This window comes from Caretta caretta, chromosome 25, assembly GCF_965140235.1.
Source record: "Caretta caretta isolate rCarCar2 chromosome 25, rCarCar1.hap1, whole genome shotgun sequence".
NCBI lineage: Eukaryota > Metazoa > Chordata > Testudines > Cheloniidae > Caretta > Caretta caretta.
Window position 1 is genome coordinate 7,533,191 of NC_134230.1, and position 21,630 is coordinate 7,554,820.

The 21,630-nt window shown below is 57.6% G+C and overlaps 1 protein-coding gene across 7 annotated transcripts in view; it reads right to left on the bottom strand.

Annotated features, from left to right (window-relative positions):
- NFIC (nuclear factor I C) overlaps positions 1–21,630 on the bottom strand; it is a 169,375-nt gene that overhangs the window by 129,630 nt on the left and 18,115 nt on the right. The window contains exon 1 of one of the 7 annotated variants that reach the window (XM_048831084.2): positions 8,272–8,489. The exons of the other annotated variants lie outside the window; for them this stretch is intronic. Within the exon in view, the coding sequence (XP_048687041.1) occupies positions 8,272–8,292 (21 nt within the window). The 5' untranslated portion in view covers positions 8,293–8,489. Of the gene's footprint in view, positions 1–8,271; positions 8,490–21,630 lie in introns of those variants that run through there. 7 annotated transcript variants of the gene reach the window in all.

Sequence of the window (21,630 nt, forward strand, 5' to 3'; positions counted from 1 at the left end):
TCACAGAAAGGCTGTTCTCGTGGCATTTCCGGCCAGGAATCTGGCAGGAGATCCTGTCCTTGGGCCATGTCCAACCCCGTTTTATAGAGCTCTCGAGATCTGGGGAAACAGACAGCTTGCAGGGTGCTGCTTTTGTAGAAACGGGACCCAATCCTGCTCCTGCTGCTGTTTGACTTCAGTGGGAACAGAATTCGCCTTTGTTTTTTAACTCTTTTGTGGCCTTTTCCAGCCAGAGATTTCAGAGCCCTGCCCAGACAGACCAAAGCCACCACATTCCTGCTAGGGAGGGAAGCGTCTTCCATGAGTTACAGATGGGGAAACCGAGGCAAAGGGACTTACATAAGGACACACAGTGAGTCAGTTGTGAAGCCTGGATTAGAACTCAGGTGCTCCTGGCACCTTGCCCTATGCTGGGCCCACTAGCCTGCATTGCCCAAAGCAGTTCTCTTCATGGTTCAAGGTTCAACCGTCACCACGTTACCTCACTCGAGAGTCTCCCCTCCCCACCCTCTCCCCAGCACCTGCGGAGTAACGGCCTGCTGGCACGGTGGGAGCAAAGGAGGCGAACAGCTAACCTGCTTCCTCTCCCATCACCTAGGGGAGAGAAAGAACCTGGAACTCTAGAATGCAGGATCTCAACTCTGTTCCGGGTGAGAGCCCGTGAGGTTTGGGATGGGGGGGCACGGGGCTGGCGTTCAGGATGGGGAGGGCACAGGGCTGGCGTTCGGGATGGGAGGGCACGGGGCTGGCGTTCGGGACGGGGAGGGCACAGGACTGGCATTCGGGATGGGAGGGCATGGGGCTGGCATTCAGGATGGGGAGGGCACGGGGCTGGCATTCGGGACGGGAAGGCACAGGGCTGGCGTTCGGGACGGGGAGGGCACGGGGCTGGCATTCAGGACCGCGAAGGCACAGGGCTGGCGTTTGGGACAGGGAAGGCACAGGGCTGGCGTTCAGGATGGTGAGGGCACGGGGCTGGCATTCGGGACGGGGAGGGCATGGGGCTGGCATTCGGGACGGGGAGCGCACTGGGCTGGCATTCGGGACGGGGAAGGCACAGGGCTGGCGTTCGGAACGGGGAAGGCACAGGGCTGGCGTTCAGGACGGTGAGGGCACGGGGCTGGCGTTCAGGACGGGGAAGGCACAGGGCTGGCGTTCGGGACAGGGAAGGCACAGGGCTGGCGTTCGGGACGGGGAGGGCATGGGGCTGGCGTTTGGGATGGGGAGGGCACGGGGCTGGCATTCGGGTAGCTACGGTGCTGCCAACCCTGCATGTTCAAAAATCATGGTTCAAAAACTCACAAGCTTGGCTTAGAAAATCGCAATTCGGTTCAATAACCGACAGTGGGTTCTCTTTATTCATAGCTTCCCAGGCCAGAAGGCACCCCTATGAGCAGCCAGCCTGCCCTCCTGGATAACACAGGCTGGAAAATCTGCCTTGAAATCACTCCGGTTTGAACTAGAGCAGATCTGTTAGCAAGTCACTGAATCCTGACCATAAGACTGCCAGTGATGGAGAGAATCCACTTTTCATTGACTTGTTTTCTGAGCCCTTTGCGGGTCGCATTTTCCAGCTTTTCTCCCCAACCCCAAGGGCCAGACATTTATTTCTTTCAGTCCAGAAACACTGAGATTATCACCTAAATCCCATGACTCCTGGAGCTGGGGATGCCAAATCTGGGGAGAGCATCCCTCTGGAGTGGGCCCTGGACCCCTGCCCTTGCTCATGCCCCAGCCACTGGCCCTGGTGCTGGACTGTTTTGTCTCTGGATGGGTGAAGGAGATGCACCCTTGCTGCAGGAGTCCTGTGGGGTGTGAGGAGACCCCAGGCTACCTCATGGCAGCCCAGCCGCAGCAATGGCTTATTTTGCTAATGGCTGCTGAGCCCCTTCGCCAGCCAGGCAACCACCTCGAAACTGCTGCAGTTTCCATGCTCCCCACCCCAGTCACAGATCACTGGGGCCCAGGGAGAAGCAGGCAAAATTGCCTCCCATCCCCAGCTTGCCAGCCTAGAGTCCACTTCCAGAGGGCAGCACCCGGGGGCCTGATCAGCACCTAGATCTGAGGGCCCCCAAGGTGAGGAGGGGCTGAAATCCACTTGTGAGCTCTGTTCTCTTAGGAGAGGACAGCCCTGAGGTCTCTCACCCTTAGCGCCCCTATAGGTCTGACCCCATTATGCCAACTTCAGGCCAGATTAGCACGCTGGGTGCTGCCAAGCTTGTCTCAAAACCGAGCCCTTCACTGGGGACTGAGCTCACTCTGATCCTGGGCACAGAGCGCTTGAAAACCTGGCCCACAATGTCCACAGCGTTAGATCAGCAGAAGGAGGCTAGGTCCATCCATGGCTATTAGCCAAGCTGGCCAGGAGCACACCACCACACTCCGGGTGTCCCCGAACCTCTGACTGCCAGGCACGGGGACTGGATGGCAGGGGATGGATCACCGGCTAATTGCCCTGGTCTGTTCACTCCCTCCGAAGCACCTGGCACTGGCCCCTGTTGGAAGGCAGGATACTGGGCTGGATGGACCATGATCTGACCCGTGCTTATGTCTCCCTCAACCACCGGTGCTCTCTGCCAGCCGCCCCATTCCCTGCGTGACTCAGAACTTTCCCGCAGCCTTGGCCGTGGGAATCTCCTGGCACCGTCTGGCCCAGGCTCCAGCCTCAGAGAGGTGGGCGCTGGAGTCAGCTGTCGGGTCCCAGGAGGGCCAGCGCTGAAGAGGAGCGGACAATAATCTGGCCTGTGTTAAATCACTGATTTAGTAGCCAAGGGCTTTCTCCAGAACAGCAACGTTCAGCTCTGGATTTCCAGAGTTCAGAGCTGGAGGTTAGTTCAGGCCTGTTATACAGCAGGGTGACAGCAGCAGGCCGTGCAGCCTGCTGGTTAGAGCACAGGGCTGGGAGCCCGGAGGAAATTCTCAGCTCAGACACCGACTTAGTGTGAGACTTGGGGTGAGCCTGTAGGACGCTGCTGATTCTCTTCCCCCCCCTGCCGCTGCTTGAAAGCGCGTGGAGATCTCAGGATATCATCATTCGCACAATCTGCTTCCCACCCTGGTTCAGATCCCAGTCGCATCGGCCAACTCTCTGATACATGATGACCAGAAATGGCTTCTGCTGATACGCGATCCTGAGAAAGGTTCAATCCTGATACGAAGCCAGGCACAAACCATTGTAAAGTCCATCCTCAGAGGATGTTACAGCACCTGGAACAAAGCACTGAGACCCTGAAATCCACATGCGCTTGCCAGGCTCTGCCACTGCGACGTATTTGAATCCATTTTATGATAATTGATTATGGGGGAGGAAATCGATTGCTGCTCATCATTTACTAATTATTAATCAAAGGTTATTTGTAATTCTTGCCACTTGTCCAGCCCCTTTCAGCCACAGATCTCAAAGCACCTTGCAAATATTAATCAGCTTTTTTCAGCATCCTTAGGAGGCAGCGGAGTTGTATTATAAACAGGGAAACTGAGGCACTGAGAAGTTAAGCGAGCCAGGCCAAGACTGCATAGCAAGTCGGTGGCAGACTCAGGAATAGAACCCAGGTGTCCTGGCCTCTGCGCACTAGGCCACGCTACAGGGATAAAGAGCTTTCCAAATACGAGAGGAAGGCAGAATGGGTTGGGTTAGGAGGAACTGGTGCCAATGTGAAATGAAGAAGGATGCACCGCAGAACAGAACAGGCATTGCCCCTTCCTCCGCCTGTCACTTCCCATTGGCTGGGCCCGAGGGACTGTCCGTGACAGCTGCCCAAGGGCTGCTGGGAGCTATGGTCCACCCGGCCCTGCACACACCGGCACCCAGCCTGGCCTTTGGCTCCCACCTCCCCAAGGGGCTGGGATGCTGCTCAAAGGGACGGGGGTGCGGACAAGGCCCCCGCATGGCTTTGTGACAAAGGCACCAGCCAGGGACCCCATGGAGGGTGGGGGGGTCCAATTCCCAGTGCGGCCAAAGGCTCCCTGTGGGACCAGGGTGAGTCACGGACTGTCTCTCGGTTCCCCCTCCGCAAGGAGAGTCAGTTAGAACTGAGAGCGCTGGCTGGGCGGGGTAGGGCACAGAGGAAGGATGGTCTGATGGTTGGGATACTAGGCTAGGACTGGGGAGACCTGGGTTCAAGTCCCTGATCTGCTATAGGGCCCTTTGGGCAAGTCACTTGGCTTCTCTGGCCCTCAGTTTCCCACCTGTACCGTGGGGATCCCAGCCCTGCCATGTGGGGAGTGAAGATTAAATACAGATGCTGAGGTGGGAGAGATAAGTACCTAAGATACATTGAGTCCGTGGGGTTGTACTGTGCTGAGCCGATGGGACCGCTAGGGGCGACTCCAGTAACCACACAAACCAGCGTCTGGCCATGGCTGCTGCAGCTGGGCCCGTGTGGGGAGGAGGAGGGAGCCCGGTGCTTTGGGTCACACCAGAGCGTCCCTGGGTTTGGACCTGTGGTCCTTGAATGCATCAGCCTCCTGCTCTGTGAGCTTTGCCCTGATCACAGGGCTGGTCACGGAGAGGGACCTTTCACCTGCCCAGGGGCTCTGCTGGGATCTATGGGGTTGGGGGGCCTTGGCCCCTCCCCTGCACCCTACAGGCCTGAGCCCTGCCCAGGAGAGCAGTGGGTGCTAGCCCGGCTCCTCAGCCTCAGCACAAATAGGAGCAATTGGCCCTTCCCCCGGCTCCCTCTTGCTGGCAGCCTCAGCAGAGAGGACAAGGGACAAAGGGGCCCCCTAGGACACCGGGAGGCAAAACGGGGCCATGGGGTGCAGGGCTGCAGGGTCAGCTCCTGGCGCTAGTGCAATCGGAGCAGGCAGAGCAGGGCATCAGACTCCACCCGGGCCCGGCAGTCAGCCTGGCACGGACGCTGCCCAGCCTGCACCTCCCCTGTGGGGAGAGGCTCCCGGGCGGAGAAGCCAGCAGCTTTCTCAGGCTTGTTCTGGGCTGTGATCTCTGCTGGCTGGATCGTGCACAGGACCCCAGCTCAGCGGCTGTCACTGAGTGCTGCGTCCCTGCCAGCTTAGAAATCAACCAGATGAACAGGGCAAAATGCACCTCCCTGCCTCCCCCCGTCCTGGCTCAAGGGGCGACTGAGGGCACCGGAACAGCAGTCACCCGCTCTAGCTGAGCAGGGATCACTCAACTGCAGCTGCCTCTGGGGTGCAGCATGTAGTATCAGCTGCCGCATAACGGCTCAGGTCAGTGCAGCGAAACCTCCGCTAAGCAGAAGGCAACCGGAAGGCATGAGCCCAGGGGCTCTCAAACTTTTGTAGTGGTGACCCCTTTCACGCAGCAAGCCTCGGAAGGCAACCCCCCCTTATAAATTAAAAACACTTTTAAAAATATTTACCACCATTATAAGTGCTGGAGGTGAAGCGGGGTTGGGGTGGCGGTTGGCAGCTCGCGACCCCCAGGGAATAACCCGTGACCCCCTGAGGGGTCACAATCCCCAGTTTGAGAACCCCTGGGCTCGCACCAGCCGCGATGGCCTGGGGTTGGGGTTTCATCCACTACAGTAAAGGGGTCTCAAATGCAGGGGTCTATGTGAGGTAGTGGGAAGTGGGCCTCGCTGCCATGGCTAGGGGGTGCCAACGGGTACCAGCTACAGCGCAGACGGGGCCACGGCTGCCATGGCGACGGGGTGCCAAGGCTGAATTAGCTACAGTTTACCTGCAGCTTTGCACATATCCCTGGGTCTTATCCCCGCTGTCATGCAGGGCCCGATCCTGAGAGGTCTCTGGCAGCTCCTGGTGCCCAGAGCCTCTAAGACTCAGGCCCCTACTCAGTGCATATGAGGGCAGATGATTCATCAGTGCTACTAATTTGGACTGTGGTCGTACTCAGCAGCCCCAGCCACAGCCCAGCCCCCACCGCGATAAGCGCTGTACAGACTAAGATCAAACACAGCCCCACCCCGACCCTGCCCATCCCCCACCGCGATAGCTGCTGTACAGATGAAGATCAAACACAGTCCCCGCCCCGACCCCACCGCGCTAGGCGCTGTACAGCTGCAGAGCAAACACAGTCCCTGCCCTGACCCCGCCCAGCCCCCACCACGCTAGGCGCTGTACAGCCGCAGAGCAAACACAGTCCCTGCCCTGACCCCGCCCAGCCCCCACCACGCTAGGCGCTGTACAGCCGCAGAGCAAACACAGTCCCTGTCCTGACCCTGCCCAGCCCCCACCACGCTAGGCGCTGTACAGCCGCAGAACAAACACAGCCCCTGCCCTGACCCCGCCCAGCCCCCACCACGCTAGGCGCTGTATAGACACAGAGCAAACACAGTCCCCGCCCCGACCCCACCGCGCTAGGCGCTGTACAGCCGCAGAGCAAATACAGCCCCTGCCCTGACCCCGCCCCGACCCCACCGCGCTAGGCGCTGTACAGCCGCAAACACAGTCCCTGCCTTGACCCCGCCCAGCTCCCACCACGCTAGGCGCTGTACAGCCGCAGAGCAAACACTGTCCCTGCCCCGACCCCGCCCAGCCCCCACCATGCCAGGTGCAATGAAAAGACAGTGCCTGCTCCAAGCACTTTGCCATCTGATCTCAATGTATGAAAGGCAGGTCTCTGGACTCCTCCCTAGTGCTTGGGAGTGTGCTAGGCTGTCACATCAGAGTCGCATCGCCAGAGTGGCTGCAAGCGATCCTCTGAGACTCGCTGCCCCAGGCAGCTTCCTGGAGAGGCTGCTCCCAGCTGGGCTCCACGCAAGGCTGGCGCGGGCGGGGGGGGGGGGGCAAAGGCAGCCGATCCCTTGATCCTGGCATGTCCCTTCCGCAGCTGTGGTGGGCTGCACTGGGAAGCCCAGGGGCTGTGCAAGATGAGCGAGGAGCAACCTGGGCCTCCAGCTTGTCCTGACAGACCCTCTCCTGAGCACACTGCCCCCATGGGCTCTGGCCGGAGGGCACGGGGCAGCCTCCCATTGACTTCAACAGGCCTCAGTTCTGCGAGCAGGCAAACCCGGCCAACTTGAGTGGGCGGGCGGCTGAGACACGATGAGTGGCCAGAAGCCCGAGGGCTGGTGCTGGCTTGCCCGCCTGTGCAGGGCACATGACGGACAGAGGCTGAGAGAACGGAAGAACAGGACCGTGAAGAGCCCTAAAGCCCCCAGCTGCGGGGTGACTCCGGGGCAGCAGCCCCCAGGGCCTGACACACGGATTCCAAAGGAACAAGTGATTTTCGCCAGCTCAGGGTGCTGGTAACAGCTCCCAGGCGCAGGTCCCCTGCATGGCTCTGTCCACGGTGCAGCCATGCTGAAGTGGCTCCAGTTTTCAGCACCATCTGTACCTGTGACCGTGGGCCGGCTCTGCCTGCTCCATGTTTGGGGCCAGAGCTCTGGGAAGGCAGCGTCCCGTCCTCCCAAGGGCGTCCCATCTGCTCGGGACCTGGAAGGCAGTGAGGAGTGGGCTGAGTACCCCAGCCGGGAGCGGGAAACGACCCTTCCTCGCTTGGGCTCCTGGGCTGGAGCATGACAGTGAAACCAAATATCCCTGCAGTGCAGCCCAAGGTCCCGGGCTCCCTGCGAATCACAGGAAACAGCTGGGGAGCAGCCAGGCACTGCTGCAGTTGTTTGCCAAAGTCTCCCTTTGCCCCCGAGCACCTCACTCTGCCTTAGCCTCTTTCCGCTCCGCTGGCTCAGGGAAGCGTATTGAGCCTCTGGCAGGCAACCAACGTCATCGGACCCCAAAGGCAGTGGCCACAAAGAAGGGACAGGTGAGGAAAGACGGTCTAGGGAGCTAGCCAGAGACTTAGTTACAATTTCCTGCTCTGCAGCCAACTCCCTGTGTGACCCTGGGCAAGTCACTTAGTGGCATCATGCCTCAGTTTCCCCATCGGTGAAAAGCGTATGACTTCAGAGAAGTGCTGTGAGGATACCTAGATGAAAGATCTCAAGGCATTCAGGTAATGGGACGCCAGCTAAATACCCAGAGGCGGAGGCAGGAGAGGGCTCTTCTCTGAGTCCAGATCAGATAGAATCAGACATGAGATTGTATCACAGGGCCTAGCTCATTTGACTGCAAAACCAAGAAACAATCTCGCTGCAGCCAGAGCCAGCTTTGCACCGGATGCGCTGGCCTGCTGAACATGGAGGGTTCACAGCTGGGAGTTTTTTGTGTACCAGACCTTTAAATTTCCAGGCGCTCCCCCTTGCATGAGGAGCACAGCAGCCATCTTGTTCTCTGGGCTGCTGCAGCATGTTACAGAGGAGATGCATGCTGCGCTCTCACTCCTGCTCTCAGTCACTCGGTATTGGGGAAGGGTTTTTCTTTTGTTCTTACTTGTTGTCGTTTGCTCTTCATCTGAGATGGAAGTCATTTGGGGTGAGGGCAAAGGGCTGCTCTTAGGGTTTGGAAAAACAGAACCACCCCAGACGCTTCAGACAGGAATTCACAGTGCTGCCTTGGGGGGTTGAACCTCGGTTCTCCAGCTGTGGCTTCTGGACCAGGTCCCTGTTCTTTTCTAGCACACTGCTCCTTGCTGCACCAGCTACAGGAACCTGGAGATTCATCATGACTCTCATTTAGTTGCTTCAGAGCCTTGTGTCTGGCATTTCTTTGGTGTCAGTCCAACCTGGGCATCTGCAGGGGACACCAAGGGTGGAAGGAGAGCACATAACGGATCAAAATGTTTAATCCTTAAACGCTGCCTTCTACACACAGTGCTCACAGCACTGCTTTCTCTGCTTTATAGATGGGGAAACTGAGGCATGGTGACGCCACGAAACCAGCCCAAGGCTATTCAAGCAAGTCTGCAGGAGAGGTAGGACTAGAAGCCAGGTGTCCTGGTTCCCCAGCCCACAGCCTCTCTCCACAGCACAGTGCTGTCTGCCTGGTGACAGAGGCCAGAGCCAAACTGCACAGACTGCAGAGGGGAGAGCGGGGCAGGGGGCTGCAGCCAGTGAGAAGGGGAGATGCAGTGCTTGGAAATGCCATGAGCCAGCCACCTTGGGGCAGCCCCGGCATGGGAAGTGAGAAAGTCCAAGGACCCCCGAGTTACGGCCAGGTGGCTTTTCAAGCTGAGATCTCCCTGGAGGCTTAGACCAAGGTCAAATGTTTTGTGACACTTCACAAAGTTTTGCCAAAGGCCCAGATGTTCCTAGATCGTCCAGTGACACCCCCTGCTTCATCTCTGCTGGAGGCTCTCGGTCTTGTCCGCTTTGCTCTGAGATCGGCGTCCTGGCCTTGCTGCCCGTATCTTCACAGGCACAGGGATGGGACACAGGAGCGGGAACACATGAGGGAGCCAGGCATGGAACCAGGCAGCTGCTCCCCCCACCGAGCCCTCTGCACCAAAGGGTTTAAGTCTGAGGCTCAGTTGAACAAAGTAAAGCAAGTTCTCCCTGGGACGGGGCAGGGAGGGGGGCATGGGCATCACATGCAGCCCCAGGGCTGACTGGGTTGGTTGGACTCAAAGCAGCTCCCTGCATGGAAATCCTAGAGTAGAGAGGAGAGCTTGGCCATCCCCGTACAGCTGCTATCTGGTTTCCTCTCACTGTACATGTCTCTGCCTGCCCCGCGCTGCAGGGAATGCACGAGGGGACAGCTAGGAGCTCACAGCGACCCTACGACAAGGGCAAGGAGTGGGGTCTAGTGGTTAGGGCAGGTGACAACCACATGAGGACCCCGGGTTCTATTCACGGCTCTGCTAGGGGTGTGTTGTCTGGTGGTTAGCATCATGGGGTCAGGGTCCCAGGACTCCTGAGTTCCTTTGTGATCCCGAGCCAGGAGGCAGCCGAGCTGCCTTTGGGACCGGCAGCCACCTACCTGCAGGGCAGCTGAGTCAGGAGCCGCCGGGTAGCAGAGAGCTGTGGACAAAGCCCCGTGCTGGGCACAGGTCTGTGTGGGACTTAGGGGGAGCAGCAGCAGCTGGGCATGGAGCCAGGGTGGGGGGAACCCCAATGAGAGATGCTAACTGAGCCTGGAAACCTGCAAGCACCTACTTGCTGGAATAGAGACTGACCTGGAGTGGGGCCCCCAGGCCCAAGAGCTGACCAGCCCCGGCTCTTGACTGCCCCGCCCCAGGGACCCCACCAGGAACCGCTGTCGCTCACTGTGACTGTAACTGGTTACGCCTCTGTACCCAGGGTCTCTGCAATCGTCCCCGGTCTGCCAGCCCTAGGAACACACCCTGCGTAGATCCGGGGATGCCCCAGGGCTCGTGCCAGCAGGCTTCGCTGTGACGCACCTACAGCACTTGCTCCCAGGTTGCTGTTCAGCTGGCATGCTGCACTGGGCAGTGCCAGTAATTACACTGTCCCCAGCTCTGGGAGGGGACTGTGGCCTGTGCATAGTGGGGTCAGGGTCTCAGGACTCCTGGGTTCTGTTCCCTTCTCACTCACTGTGAGACCGTGGGCACATCGACGAGCCTCCCTGCCTCAGTTTCCCCATCTGTAGAACAAGAATAATAAGAGGCCCTGTCACAGAGGGCTGGTCCCTGGACACCTGGCACACCCCAGGGTATCTGCCACTGGTCCTGGCCCTCTCCAGCTGGGTGCTGGGGTCTGAGGGCACATGACTGGGAGCAAACACAGGACCTAACCAGATACCAGCTGCAAGGCCTGGGCAGCGGCAGGAGAGGTTCAGGGTTCAGCTTGCACCTGGCATGTGCAGCTGGCAGAACCCAGGAGGGGGCACAGCCCCCTGCACCCTGGGAGGAGACACAGAGAGTCAGGCAGGGGGCGATGGGCCACAGAGCCAGAGCGGGTTGTGACACCCAGCTGGGGGGAGGGGAGGCTGTTTAGGGTAGTGGCCATTGAAGTGCTGGTGGTCAAGGGGGTGAAAGGGTTAAGCCTCAAGGGCATAAGAGATGGACTATTTGGGGCCTCCTCGAGCTGCATCTGTAACCCAGTCCCTAAGGGGGGTGTTATCTGCACCCCGTGTGTGTGCATTCAGCGAGAGCCAAGAGAAGGAAACTGAGGCAGCAGACACATGAGCCAGAGATCCCTATTAGGCCCCCTGCAGGGGTGAGATGAGGTTCATTAGCTAATGACTGGAAAGTGATTGGAGATCCTAGGCTACAGCCTGAACCGCAGCCTGGGATCCAACCCCCCCGAACTCAGAGCAGCCTGGGGACCATGAGCATGGGGGTGAAAACTACTGAGGCCAACACCCATCTACACTAGACCTAGCGCCGGTGGGTTGCCATGCTCACTGCCGGTGCGGATGCAGGCTGCCAGACCAAGCACTAGGAGTGTTAGAAATGCGACAGATAGAGAGTGAGGCCACAGGTGAATCGGTCAGTCAGGTCGGACAGAACATCGCATTGTTCACAGCAGCTCAGACCCGAGGTCCGTCTCAGCAGCCTCCTGTCTCAGCACCAGCTGCTCCACAGGAAGGTGGGAGAATGCTCTAGTAGGCAGGTGTCGGCTAACCCGTCCCCTCCTGGTCTCTAGTAGCCAGCGATTGTTTTAAGCCCTGAAGTCAGAGGTTTATCTCCTCCAGTGTTTCTGTACCATTCATTGTTATAACCCTGGACAGTCTTGTTAGCCTTAGAAATGTCCAGTCCCTCTTGGAATCATGCTAAGTTCTTGTCCTCAAAGACTTCATGTGGCAGGGAGTTCCACAGTATTTCCTGGCCTTTTATCATGAGAGACCGCCACAGGGCCGGCGCAGCTGCCAGCAGGGGGCGCTGGATGACAGAAGAGCTGCTACATCACGACTAGCCATGAGGACGCTCACATAGAATCAGAGAATGTCAGGGTTGGAAGGGACCTCAGGAGGTCATCTAGTCCAACCCCCTGCTCAAAGCAGGACCGATCCCCACCTAAATCATCCCAGCCAGGGCTTTGTCAAGCCTGACCTTAAAAACCTCTAAGGAAGGAGATTCTACCACCTCCCTAGGTAACGCATTCCAGTGTTTCACCACCGTTCTAGTGAAAAAGTTTTTCCTAATATCCAACCTAAACCTCCCCCTCTGCAACTTGAGACCTTTACTCCTTGTTCTGTCATCTGCCACCACTGAGAACAGTCTAGATCCATCCTCTTTGGAACCCCCTTTCAGGTAGCAGGGAGGGAGAGCTCAGTGGTGTGAGCATTGGCCTCCTAAATCCAGGGTTGTGAATTCAATCCTTGAGGGGGCCATTTCAGGATCTGGGGCAAAAATTGGGGATTGGTCCTGCTTTGAGCAGGGGGCTGGACTAGATGACCTCCTGCGGCCCCTTCCAACCCTGAGATTCTCTGACTCACCAACAGCTTGGGCACTGGAGCCCAGGCTCTGGGCCCCCCCTGCAGTTTTATAACCCCAGGAGCCTGCGTCTGCTGATACGGACCAGCCACAGGTGGTTTACTGCAGTGCAGATGCACCCTGAAAACCCAGCTCCCCATCCCCACCCCACAGGCCGTGGGGCCGGGATCCAGAGCTGGCTATAAAACAACTGTGCTCCCCCCACACGCACAGCCACCCCCTTCCTATCGTGTGGTTTCTGCACTGGAAATCCAGGGCAGGCAGAAGGAGCTAGTCACCGGTTAAAAATAACCAAGGCCTTTTGCAGGGGAGTCGGTAACGTGGCAAGAGGATTGGCTGGCTCAAGCCGACAGCCTTCCTGTCCCTAGATCGGGAGGTGAAAAGTTCACGGCCCCGGGAGGGAGGAGAGCGGCAGAATCTGATGCTGAGTCCCTGGGACAAAGAATATCCACGGCAGATCAGCACGTCCTGGTGACGCAGCCGCCCATGCTCCAGCGGCCTGGTGAGGAGCCGAGAGGGCACCTGTACAGGCTGCTTAGCTCCCAGTTGACCGGAGGAAGTGCAGCCTACTGGGAGGAGCACAGGCTGGGGAATTAGGAGTCCAGAGCTCTGTTCCCAGCTCTGCTGGGTGACCCTGGGCTAATTGCTACACCTATCTGTGCCTCAGTTTCCCCATCTGAAAGCTGGGGAGGTAGGTGAAAGCTGGTTAATCAGCATGGCAGGGCATCCTCAGGCAATAGGGCTCTAGCGAGGAAGGGGTGACTTGCCTCCAGGAAGGTTTCAGTCACACGGCCTCGCTCAATTCTTTGTCAAGATTCCTTCCACTTCAAGCCATACTCAGCCCATGTTTAGCACTTTCCACTCAAAGCCCTTTACAAGGAAGTATCAGATGGGGAACTGAGGCACGGGAGGGGCGTGGCGTGTTACACAGCACTTAGAGCTCTTGCCTAGTCTCTCTAGACTTTACTTTTCTTCTTTCTTCTTTTGTTTCTTTGTATCCTTCTTATTCAAACTAAAAGTGCATGCTTACTTCCTTGCATATCCTGATGACGGGGCAGGGTCTAAGCCAAGAAAGAACGAAAGTAAAGTCTCTGTGAGAGAGAGAGCACAGCGTGTGTGCACGCATCTGTTCCTTGCCACACTGTATCCACTCAGCCTCACAAAATGGCAGCCGTCCTCTGCCACAAGCCATTTCCTAGACACTTAACCGTGCAGTTCGCAGACAGGAAAACCACTACGTAGCTACAGACCTTACACCATGCCGGTGGCACCACATGGCACAGCATTACCACCTGGCAATGTGAATTGAAGTGGCACTGGCTATCTGCTTTCCAAGCCCTCCAGGCTGGAGGAGCCAATGTGGATGTGCTGGAGCACTGATAACTCTCACCATGTTATCGTGACTCTCACAGCAGGCTGTGTTTTCATAAAGCCCCAGCTCCTGGAAGCCTGTGATTCTCAACTTTCCAGCCCTTGTGATTGGAGAGAAAAGCTGGAAAGCAGAACCTAAGTGTGATCTAAAGGCTCAAAATCCAAATAAAAAGAGCCCCAAATGGATTCTTTTTCAAAATATCTCACTATTTTTAAGCCACTCTCCTGATCTGAAGGCTGGTCTCGGGGGTCTTAACTGCCCCGGGTGGCAATACGACCTTTCTGAAGAGTTTTGGAGACCCCAAAAGCTTGGGTGGGGGCTGAGGTTTTGGATCAGACAGAGGAGAATCACGGGGAACTTTGCACCCCTAATAACAACACCTGGAAGGCTTGTTCACATGAGAGAGATTTACCTGGAGTGAACTGGAGGGAGCGAACATGTTTACAAAGGTTGGCATGGATGCTCATCCACATACAAACAGGAGTGGGCTAGGGCCCAGCCACACCTTTTAGCCTGTCTGCAGAGGGCCTTAGACAGTACTCTCCAGTCCACAATCTTAAAGCCATTCGCCACGCTGAGCAGGGAGCACATCAAGGGCCCTGTTTCACAGCAGGATTAAGTGAGTTGCCCAAGGACACAAAATGCGTCAGTGGCAGAGCCAGAAGCAGCCCCTGGTTCGCAGAAGCCTATAGGGCAAACTTGGGCCCAGAATCTGTTGACCTTCTGAACTCGTCCAGCTCGGAAGTTTAAAGGCCCAGGCCAGTGGGGGGCGGGAACCCTGCAAGGATCAAATAAGTTTTCATGCAATCGCGTCTCCACTAGGCTGGACTGCTCTGTCTTCCCCCAGGCCGGACTGCAGGGACACAGTGCAGTACCCCCGCCGGGGGCTACCGAAGCAATAGAATTACGCATTGGCTATAAACGGCTCAGAGGCAGAGACCTGAACTACAAACGGGGCCAGATCGGAACCCTGGAGCAAGCCATCTCAATCTTGGATGAGTTTGGGTCTGGAGCCATGCTGGGCACCAGGCCAAACCAAACCCCTGGACCTGAATGATGAAGGAAGATTAGATTCAGAGCCCAGCTCCCCGGCTCTGCTCCCGAAGGCCCAGTCAGCCCAGATCCATCATCAGAGCTTGGGGAGCCCGAAGATCCCTACCAGCAGGTATCAAAGCTAGGTTCCCCCAGCAGATGTGACAGCACCCTCGGGCAGCCCATCGCTCCAGCTGCCCTCTAACAAACCGGTGGAGCCCTTGGGGACCAGAGGAAACTGACCAGGAGGAGCCACCAATTCACTCCAGTGTGTGCTGAGTGGGGGCAGGCTCCATCCCTGAGCCATCCAGGGCATGGGGCAGCACTAGCCACCCTCACAGCCCCACCAATCTCAGCTCAGCAAGGGCAGGCAGCACTTCACAAACACTTCCCTCAGCCAGCACTACTATGCCTGGTGGGGAAACTGAGGCACAGAGCAGCAACTCACACAGTAAATCTGTTCCTGCTCTCAACGCCCTACTTTAACCTCTCGCCACCCTGCTGTCACTGAAATGGGTGTTAGATCACCGGGCACTGCACAGACCCACAGCGAGGGGCAGGCCCTGCTCTGAACAACTTACGGCCTCACCAGGCAGACAGCCATAGTGAGAGAGGGGAAGTGACCTGCCTATGGTCACACAACACGTCGGTGGCAGAGTCAGGGACAGAGCTCAGCTCTCCGGAGTCTCAGGTCAGCACGCTAGCCACTGCCTCATTAGAAAGAGCAACCCTCTGAAAATACTCAGCAGGTTCCTACTGGCAGCTGGACTTTTGCAGAGAACCAGGGATCTCTTGGTCCATCCCCCTTTCTCTAGCTGAGGCCCGCAAAGGCCAGTAGCACCAGTAGAGGCCACAGGCAACTAGGGGATTCTAATGGACCCCACTGGGATTTCTACCAAGGTCCATTTGATTGGATCAGCTGCCCGGATTTCCCAGGGCGCTGGAGGCAGGGTGTGAGATTGCGGGGAAATTAACATTACAGCAACATGGGAAAAACTCAGGGCCGTATTGAAACATCCCAGGCCCCCCCATTCCACCTCACCCTGCCTGTGATCACTGGCTGGCCTGGGAGAGCGGGGGGATGGGCAAAGCAGTTGAATCCTGCACGGCTGAGGGTTTGCGCACAGTCAGCGGGAACACTTTCCCAGGGTTATGAGCCGGGACGTCCATTAGGGTGGAAAATTCCGTGGCGCTGCAAAGAGAGAGTTGACGTGGGACTCCCTTGAAAGGTGCAGTCCATCCAACCCCGCAGTGCTGCCGGCGGCCGCGGCCTGGCTGGCAGGGAAAGCTGAGGAGGAGGAGGAGGAGGAGGAGGAGGAGAGGGTGGAAGAGCGTGAAAGGCACAGAGGGTACGCAAGGGGCCTGATCCTGCAAGCGAGGGCTGCAGGATTAGAGCCTGGTCTCAGACACGCAGCCAGACGGATGCACTCGTTTATATGCAGCCCACATTTCACTACTGAACAAGACAAACTACCGCAAAAGCAGCCTCCCAGCACCCTTCTCTTTAAGGGGAGGGAAGCTACCAAGCTAAGGGACACCAGGCACCGAAGGGACCGGACCAAATGGACGAGGCACAAATGGAGAGAAACACTGGGGGCTATTAGAGGATAGGGGATAATTAGCCCCTGCCCTCTTGGGAGACCCCCCTTATTCCTAGATGCTACAGGAGCTATTGCTATAAGCCATCCAAAGAGGACGCAGCCCCTGGGTCAAGCTCAGCCCCAGGGCTCCCTGATGAACCGGAGCGTAGCATTCTACAGCAAGGCCCTCGTGTGCACTGCAGTAGCCCAGCACAAGGGGCACTCGCAGCAACCACGGCTCTGGATATTTATCCGGAGTGCTGGAGCCATGAGCCCTTGGCCCAGGACCGTACTCAGGTCAGGACTCCTGGGGCGGGCGTTGGGAAAGGAAGCCGTGCAGTCGGGACGAAGCCACTCTCCTTCGCTTGTGCGCTAGCAAAGTCTGGAGATGCAAACGGAGCGGGGCCCTGGTGTGCCTGCTGCTGGACAGACACGTCCTGAGCGGGCCGCCCCAAAGAGCTTTCAGACAAGGCAGACACAGGATGGGAGGGGAAAGACAGGCCCTGGGGGGGAGGGGGGGCGTGACCTGCCCAAGGGCCATGGCGAAAGCCGAAAGCCGTGAGTCAGAATGGTCAGAAGTGGTCACCAGGTAGGGGAGTGGACAGGCCGCTGGCAGCTCAGGCATTCATCGCTAGAGGCCACTTTTCAAAAGGTGCCTTGCCCCGTCCAGGGGATCAGCTGGTGGATGGGTCCCATCTACACTACTCGGAGCTATGCTGGAACCAGCCCCAGTGATAGCAGCAGCATCGAGGGATGCTTTGGTCCAGCCAATAAACCTGAAATCCCCAGGCCGCTAGCTGCTCTTTGGGCTGTTTATGCACCTGTCCCGGCTGCACCAGGCCCCTCTGGCAGGAAGGGGGAATCTGGTGGCTGCAGAAGAGCTCAGCCCAGGACAGAAGGGCGACTGTAGAAAGCCTGGAGATAACAGGTCTGTGACATGGGAAGTGTCGCACTGGGGTGTTATCAGCAGGTCCCATGCTGCATGGCCCTTATCAAAACTCTCTCTAGGTCACTGATAAGATAGGGACTTGTACCTACTGGCGCACACCCCCTGCAACGTCAGCCCAGCCTGGCACAAGGCAGGGAGGTGGGAGGATGGCAGGCCTGAGACAGCCCTAGCCATCAGCTGAGAGTGTGCGAGTGAATGTGAGTGCGTGTGAGCGAGTGTGTGGGAGTGAGAGAGTGAGAGTGAGCAAATGAGTGTGTGTGTGAGATCGGGCGAGTGAGCGAGCAAGTGAGAATGTGAGTGAGCAAGACTGAGCGAGTGTGAATGAGTGAGTGTGTGTGCGTTAACGAGTGGGAGTAAGCAAGTCTGTGTGTCTGTGTGTTAGCGAGTAAGTGAGGGAGTGTAAGTGAGTGGGGGGGCGGGGCAGGGGGTTAGAAAATGGTATGTTCTTGGTTGAATATGGGGGATGGGAGAGGTGGGGGAACCCCCTTTCTCCAAACTGAATGGCTTTTGGCTGGGCAGCCAGCACGATCTAGTGAGTGGGGCCCCGAGGGGGGCTCTGTTCCCCGCTCTGCTGGGGTGACAATGGGCAAGTCCTTTCCTCTCCCACCTCCTCCCTGCCTGTGCGTGCCGAATGCTAGCTCTCTGGGGCATGTCCCTGCTTTGGTGCAAACAGGAGGATTTGGGGGTGGAGTGGGCAGTGCCGCAATGGCTGATGTGTCCATGGGCAGGCAGCGGCTGGCTCAGCAGGTGGGGAATGGGCTACAGAGCCTCTCGCCGCTAGGTCACTGGTCAGCAGCGACAGGACGTGCTGCGTGCTGACCTCCACCAGCCGCGTTGGTGACCGCAGTCTGGCTTCCACTTCGAGCCCAGCCATCGCACCCAGCGGGCTCGGTGCAGAGACCTGAGCAAGATATGCTCGCGCTGGGGGGCCCGTCCGGGGCAGAGCAGGGGGCAGAGGGGGCATTCTGCTCTGAATGGGCCCCATTTCCATCCCCAGGCCTCAGGGGTCGGCACCTTTCCCCAGAACTGCCCAAAGGGTTTGCTATGTTTTGAAAACCCTACAAACCTAAAGAGCGTTCCAGGGCCAGGTCCCACCTTCCACACTGACCTGGGGCGAAGGAAAGGGACCCGCTCTGCTCTGGGGAGGAATTCCCTCAGCACAAGGAACCCCAGGCCACCCCCCGCCAGCACAGAGAGCAGCCTGCCCAAGGCCCGGCAAAGCTCTGCAGAGCTCCTGCTCTTCTCATCTTCGAAACTGGCACACAGAGGCAGCTAGGGTTGAGCGTGAATTAGCTCCAAGGCTGCTCTAACTTACAGCGGGAGCCACAATAAAGGGGGAGAGGCTTAAAGCCCCGGTGTCCTCACCAGCCCTGGCACTGGGCAGAGCCTGGCTCAGGGGAGAACGGAGGTGCGGGGCGGGCGGGGGGCTGGAGGACGTGGCCCAGCTCTGTACGGCTTTACTGCTACAATCAGAGGAGAAATTCAAACACATCCCTGCTTCCTCTGGCGTTACCGCAGGATGCGCTGCAGTCTCTGCTAATGCATCTGGACTCATTTACAGGGAGGAGAAAATGTTTCCAGGTTTCCCACACAGTCCCATTAAGATCCCATTTTAGAACCCTCATCAACAAGGCCTCTTAAAAAACACAGCGGCATTCTGTTCCAGAAAGTCCTTAAAGGGCCCGCGGCCACTTAAGCAACATTTTCAAAAGTGCTAAAAGGACTTAGGAGCCACTGACTTTCTGTGAGACTCGGGGCCAGATTTTCCAAGGGGTTCATGCACCAGGTGAGTTTATAAAAGTTGTTAAGTGAGTTAGGCGCCTAATTGCCATTGAAAATCAAGGTTAGGGGCCTAACCTGCTTAGGGGGTTTTATGAATCCAGCTAGGCATGATCAGCGTCGTTGGGCACCTAAACCCCTTTGGCAATCTGGCCTTTAAGTGCCTAAATCACTTTTGAAAATGGTAGTCTAGCTCCGAAGTCACATGGGAGCTTTTGGAAATTTGACCCGAAGTGACTCCCAGAGCCTAGGGAGAAGCAGGTCACTAGACTCTTCACCCAGGCAGGACTCCCATGCATTCATATTTTCCTGGGCCGTTGACTTGGCTAAGCATGAAGAGCCGGATACAGTACATGGAGCCAGGCGCAGAGCTGGTCACTCCAGAGGGAGCAAGCCCAACATCTGCCAGGCAGGGTTTGCCGGATTGCCTCCCAGGAACTAAATGTGGAATTCAACTGTGGGCAAAGGGCCCAGTGTGGGGTTTATATACCCTTTAAATTCCACAAGGCCTAGGTCCTGCTTAAGCCCTGCGAGTCCTATGCACTGGGTCCTCCAGAATTTGGACCACCACAGATCCTTCTGACAAGCAACAGCTCCACAGCCAAGGTTTTCCGGGGGAACACTGCAGCCAAGAAGAAGAGAAACTGACTCGCAACTAGCTAGAAACAAAAGTGAAACTGACACCATCTTCAGCTGGCGCGGCACCCGGCTGGGGCGGGATGGAACTGAACCAGAGCGGCCTGCCCTGAGCAATGATAGCCCTTCGCTGCAGTCACCCGTAGGCAGATATGTATGTCAAACGGGCGATTCCCGAGCGCCTCCGCCCCAACTCCCTTGCCAGCCTCACAACCAGCTGGCACCAGCAACTCTCCCCAGGGCAATGGCACAGTGAGTGCCCCTCCTTACAAGCTGGCATAATGCACATCTTAGAAGGCACCCAGTGGGGCCTGGCTAAGTCTCCTCTGACTTAAATCGGGGCCAGATTTGGAGCGCTGCGTGAGATGACCACCGTGTTGGGCCAGAACTGGGGGGCTCCCGAGCTAAGGGCAGCATAAGCTAGAGAGCCAGGCTCAATTGCTGGGGGCTAACAAGGGGGCATCTGCACAGCGAGCATGGAGTCTCAGAGCTCAGGCCGACAGATGCCCCCTCCCCAGGCTTCAGGCCCAAGCTGCAATGTCCACACAGCTATTTGTAACGGGGCACCCTCCCCTCCTCCGTAAACACACACAGGCCATTAGCACTGGCTAGTACCATGTGCGGGGCCAGGCCCACAGGAACCAACTGGTCCAGTGCTGGTCGGCTGGAGCAGGGCTCAGGATCTGTCCCAGAAGGACTGGTTCCAAGATGGTGGGGTCAGAACTAGGCCTTCCCCCTCTACATCCATCTCCAGATGCAACCTGTGTGAGCCTCATTGGGCCTGTTCTGCAGATTAGCCACGGCGCATTTCCAGTGCAGGCAGCTGTCGCTACCAATGACCCGCACCAGAGCCTAAGCCGGCGATCAGCTTCCTTGACTAGGCGCGGCAGTCGTTAGAGGCCAGGCCAGGCGAACAGATTAAACCGCCTCGCACCCGGGGCTTGTATTCCCTTTACCAGCGTGCTCCACAAACTGGCTTCTATTTCAAAGGGTTTCCAGCGGCACCTTTGAAAGGCCAGTCAAAGGGGACCTGGCAAGAAGAGCACCAGCACTCGATGAGGACAGACGGACACACTGTGGACGAAAAGCAGCCAGGCAGGGCAGCAGGCTGCGGGACAGGACACTGTAAGCAATCAACGGCTGCATGCTTGTCACCCTGTGCTTTATACTGCGGTGGCCGCAATCCCAGAGCTCCTGCTCCAAAATGCGTGATCCGCTCCCGACCCCCACAGCTAAAGAAGATTCTCCACGAGGTGTTAGGCACCCAGGGACTATGCCCCAGAGCTAAGCAGTGCTGATTCTCTGCAGTAGGAAGCAGAACTGAACACCCTGCACCAGCCAGTTCCTCGTGCGGCATTCAGGAGTGAACCGGAGGGGTGAAACCGCCCTCCTTGCCAAAGTGCTGCGGGAAAGCCTGCGCGAAGATGGACGCTGGGGTTGGGAGGGGCCCCACAGGCTAAGCCCAGTCATTTATCTAAGTGCAAAGCAACAGAAAGGCCTCAGCACTGAGGCCCAAGGTACAGACCTCATCGTCCCACAACTGGCCAGCGGTGAGGCAGAGTGGTGTACTGGGTAGGGTACCCAGCGGGGACTCAGGAGTCCTGGATGTTAATCCCGGCTCTGCCACTGTCCTGCCGTGCAATGCTCTGCAAGTCATGTCCCCTCGCATCCTTCGCCTTTTCTGGGCAGAGGGGAAGCTCTTTGGGGCAGGGCCTGTCTCTCGCTGTTTGCACGTCCAGCTCAGAGCACAACAGGGTCTGCACTCAGGGCTGCTGCAGTAAGAAGCCAGAGGAAAAAGAGATGGCAAGGAGGAGAAAATGCACGCCCAGTCTGGGAAGTGGCTGATCCCTGAGAGCTAGGAAAGGCAGAGTGGAGAGCAGGGGAATTTCCCTTGCTTTCCCTACAATCTCTTCTCTGGGTGCAATTAAAGAGATTTGTTTAATAAACTCTCTGGAGAGAGGAGCGGGAAGGTGGGGTGGGCCTGGAGCCAGCGGCTGTGCTCAGACATGCTTGGTTCAGTGACTCCCGGCCCCTTTGATCATCACACAGGGCAAGGCACAGCTCTCTCTAGCTTCCCGGATGCGACTGGAGGGTGGGGATTTGCCAT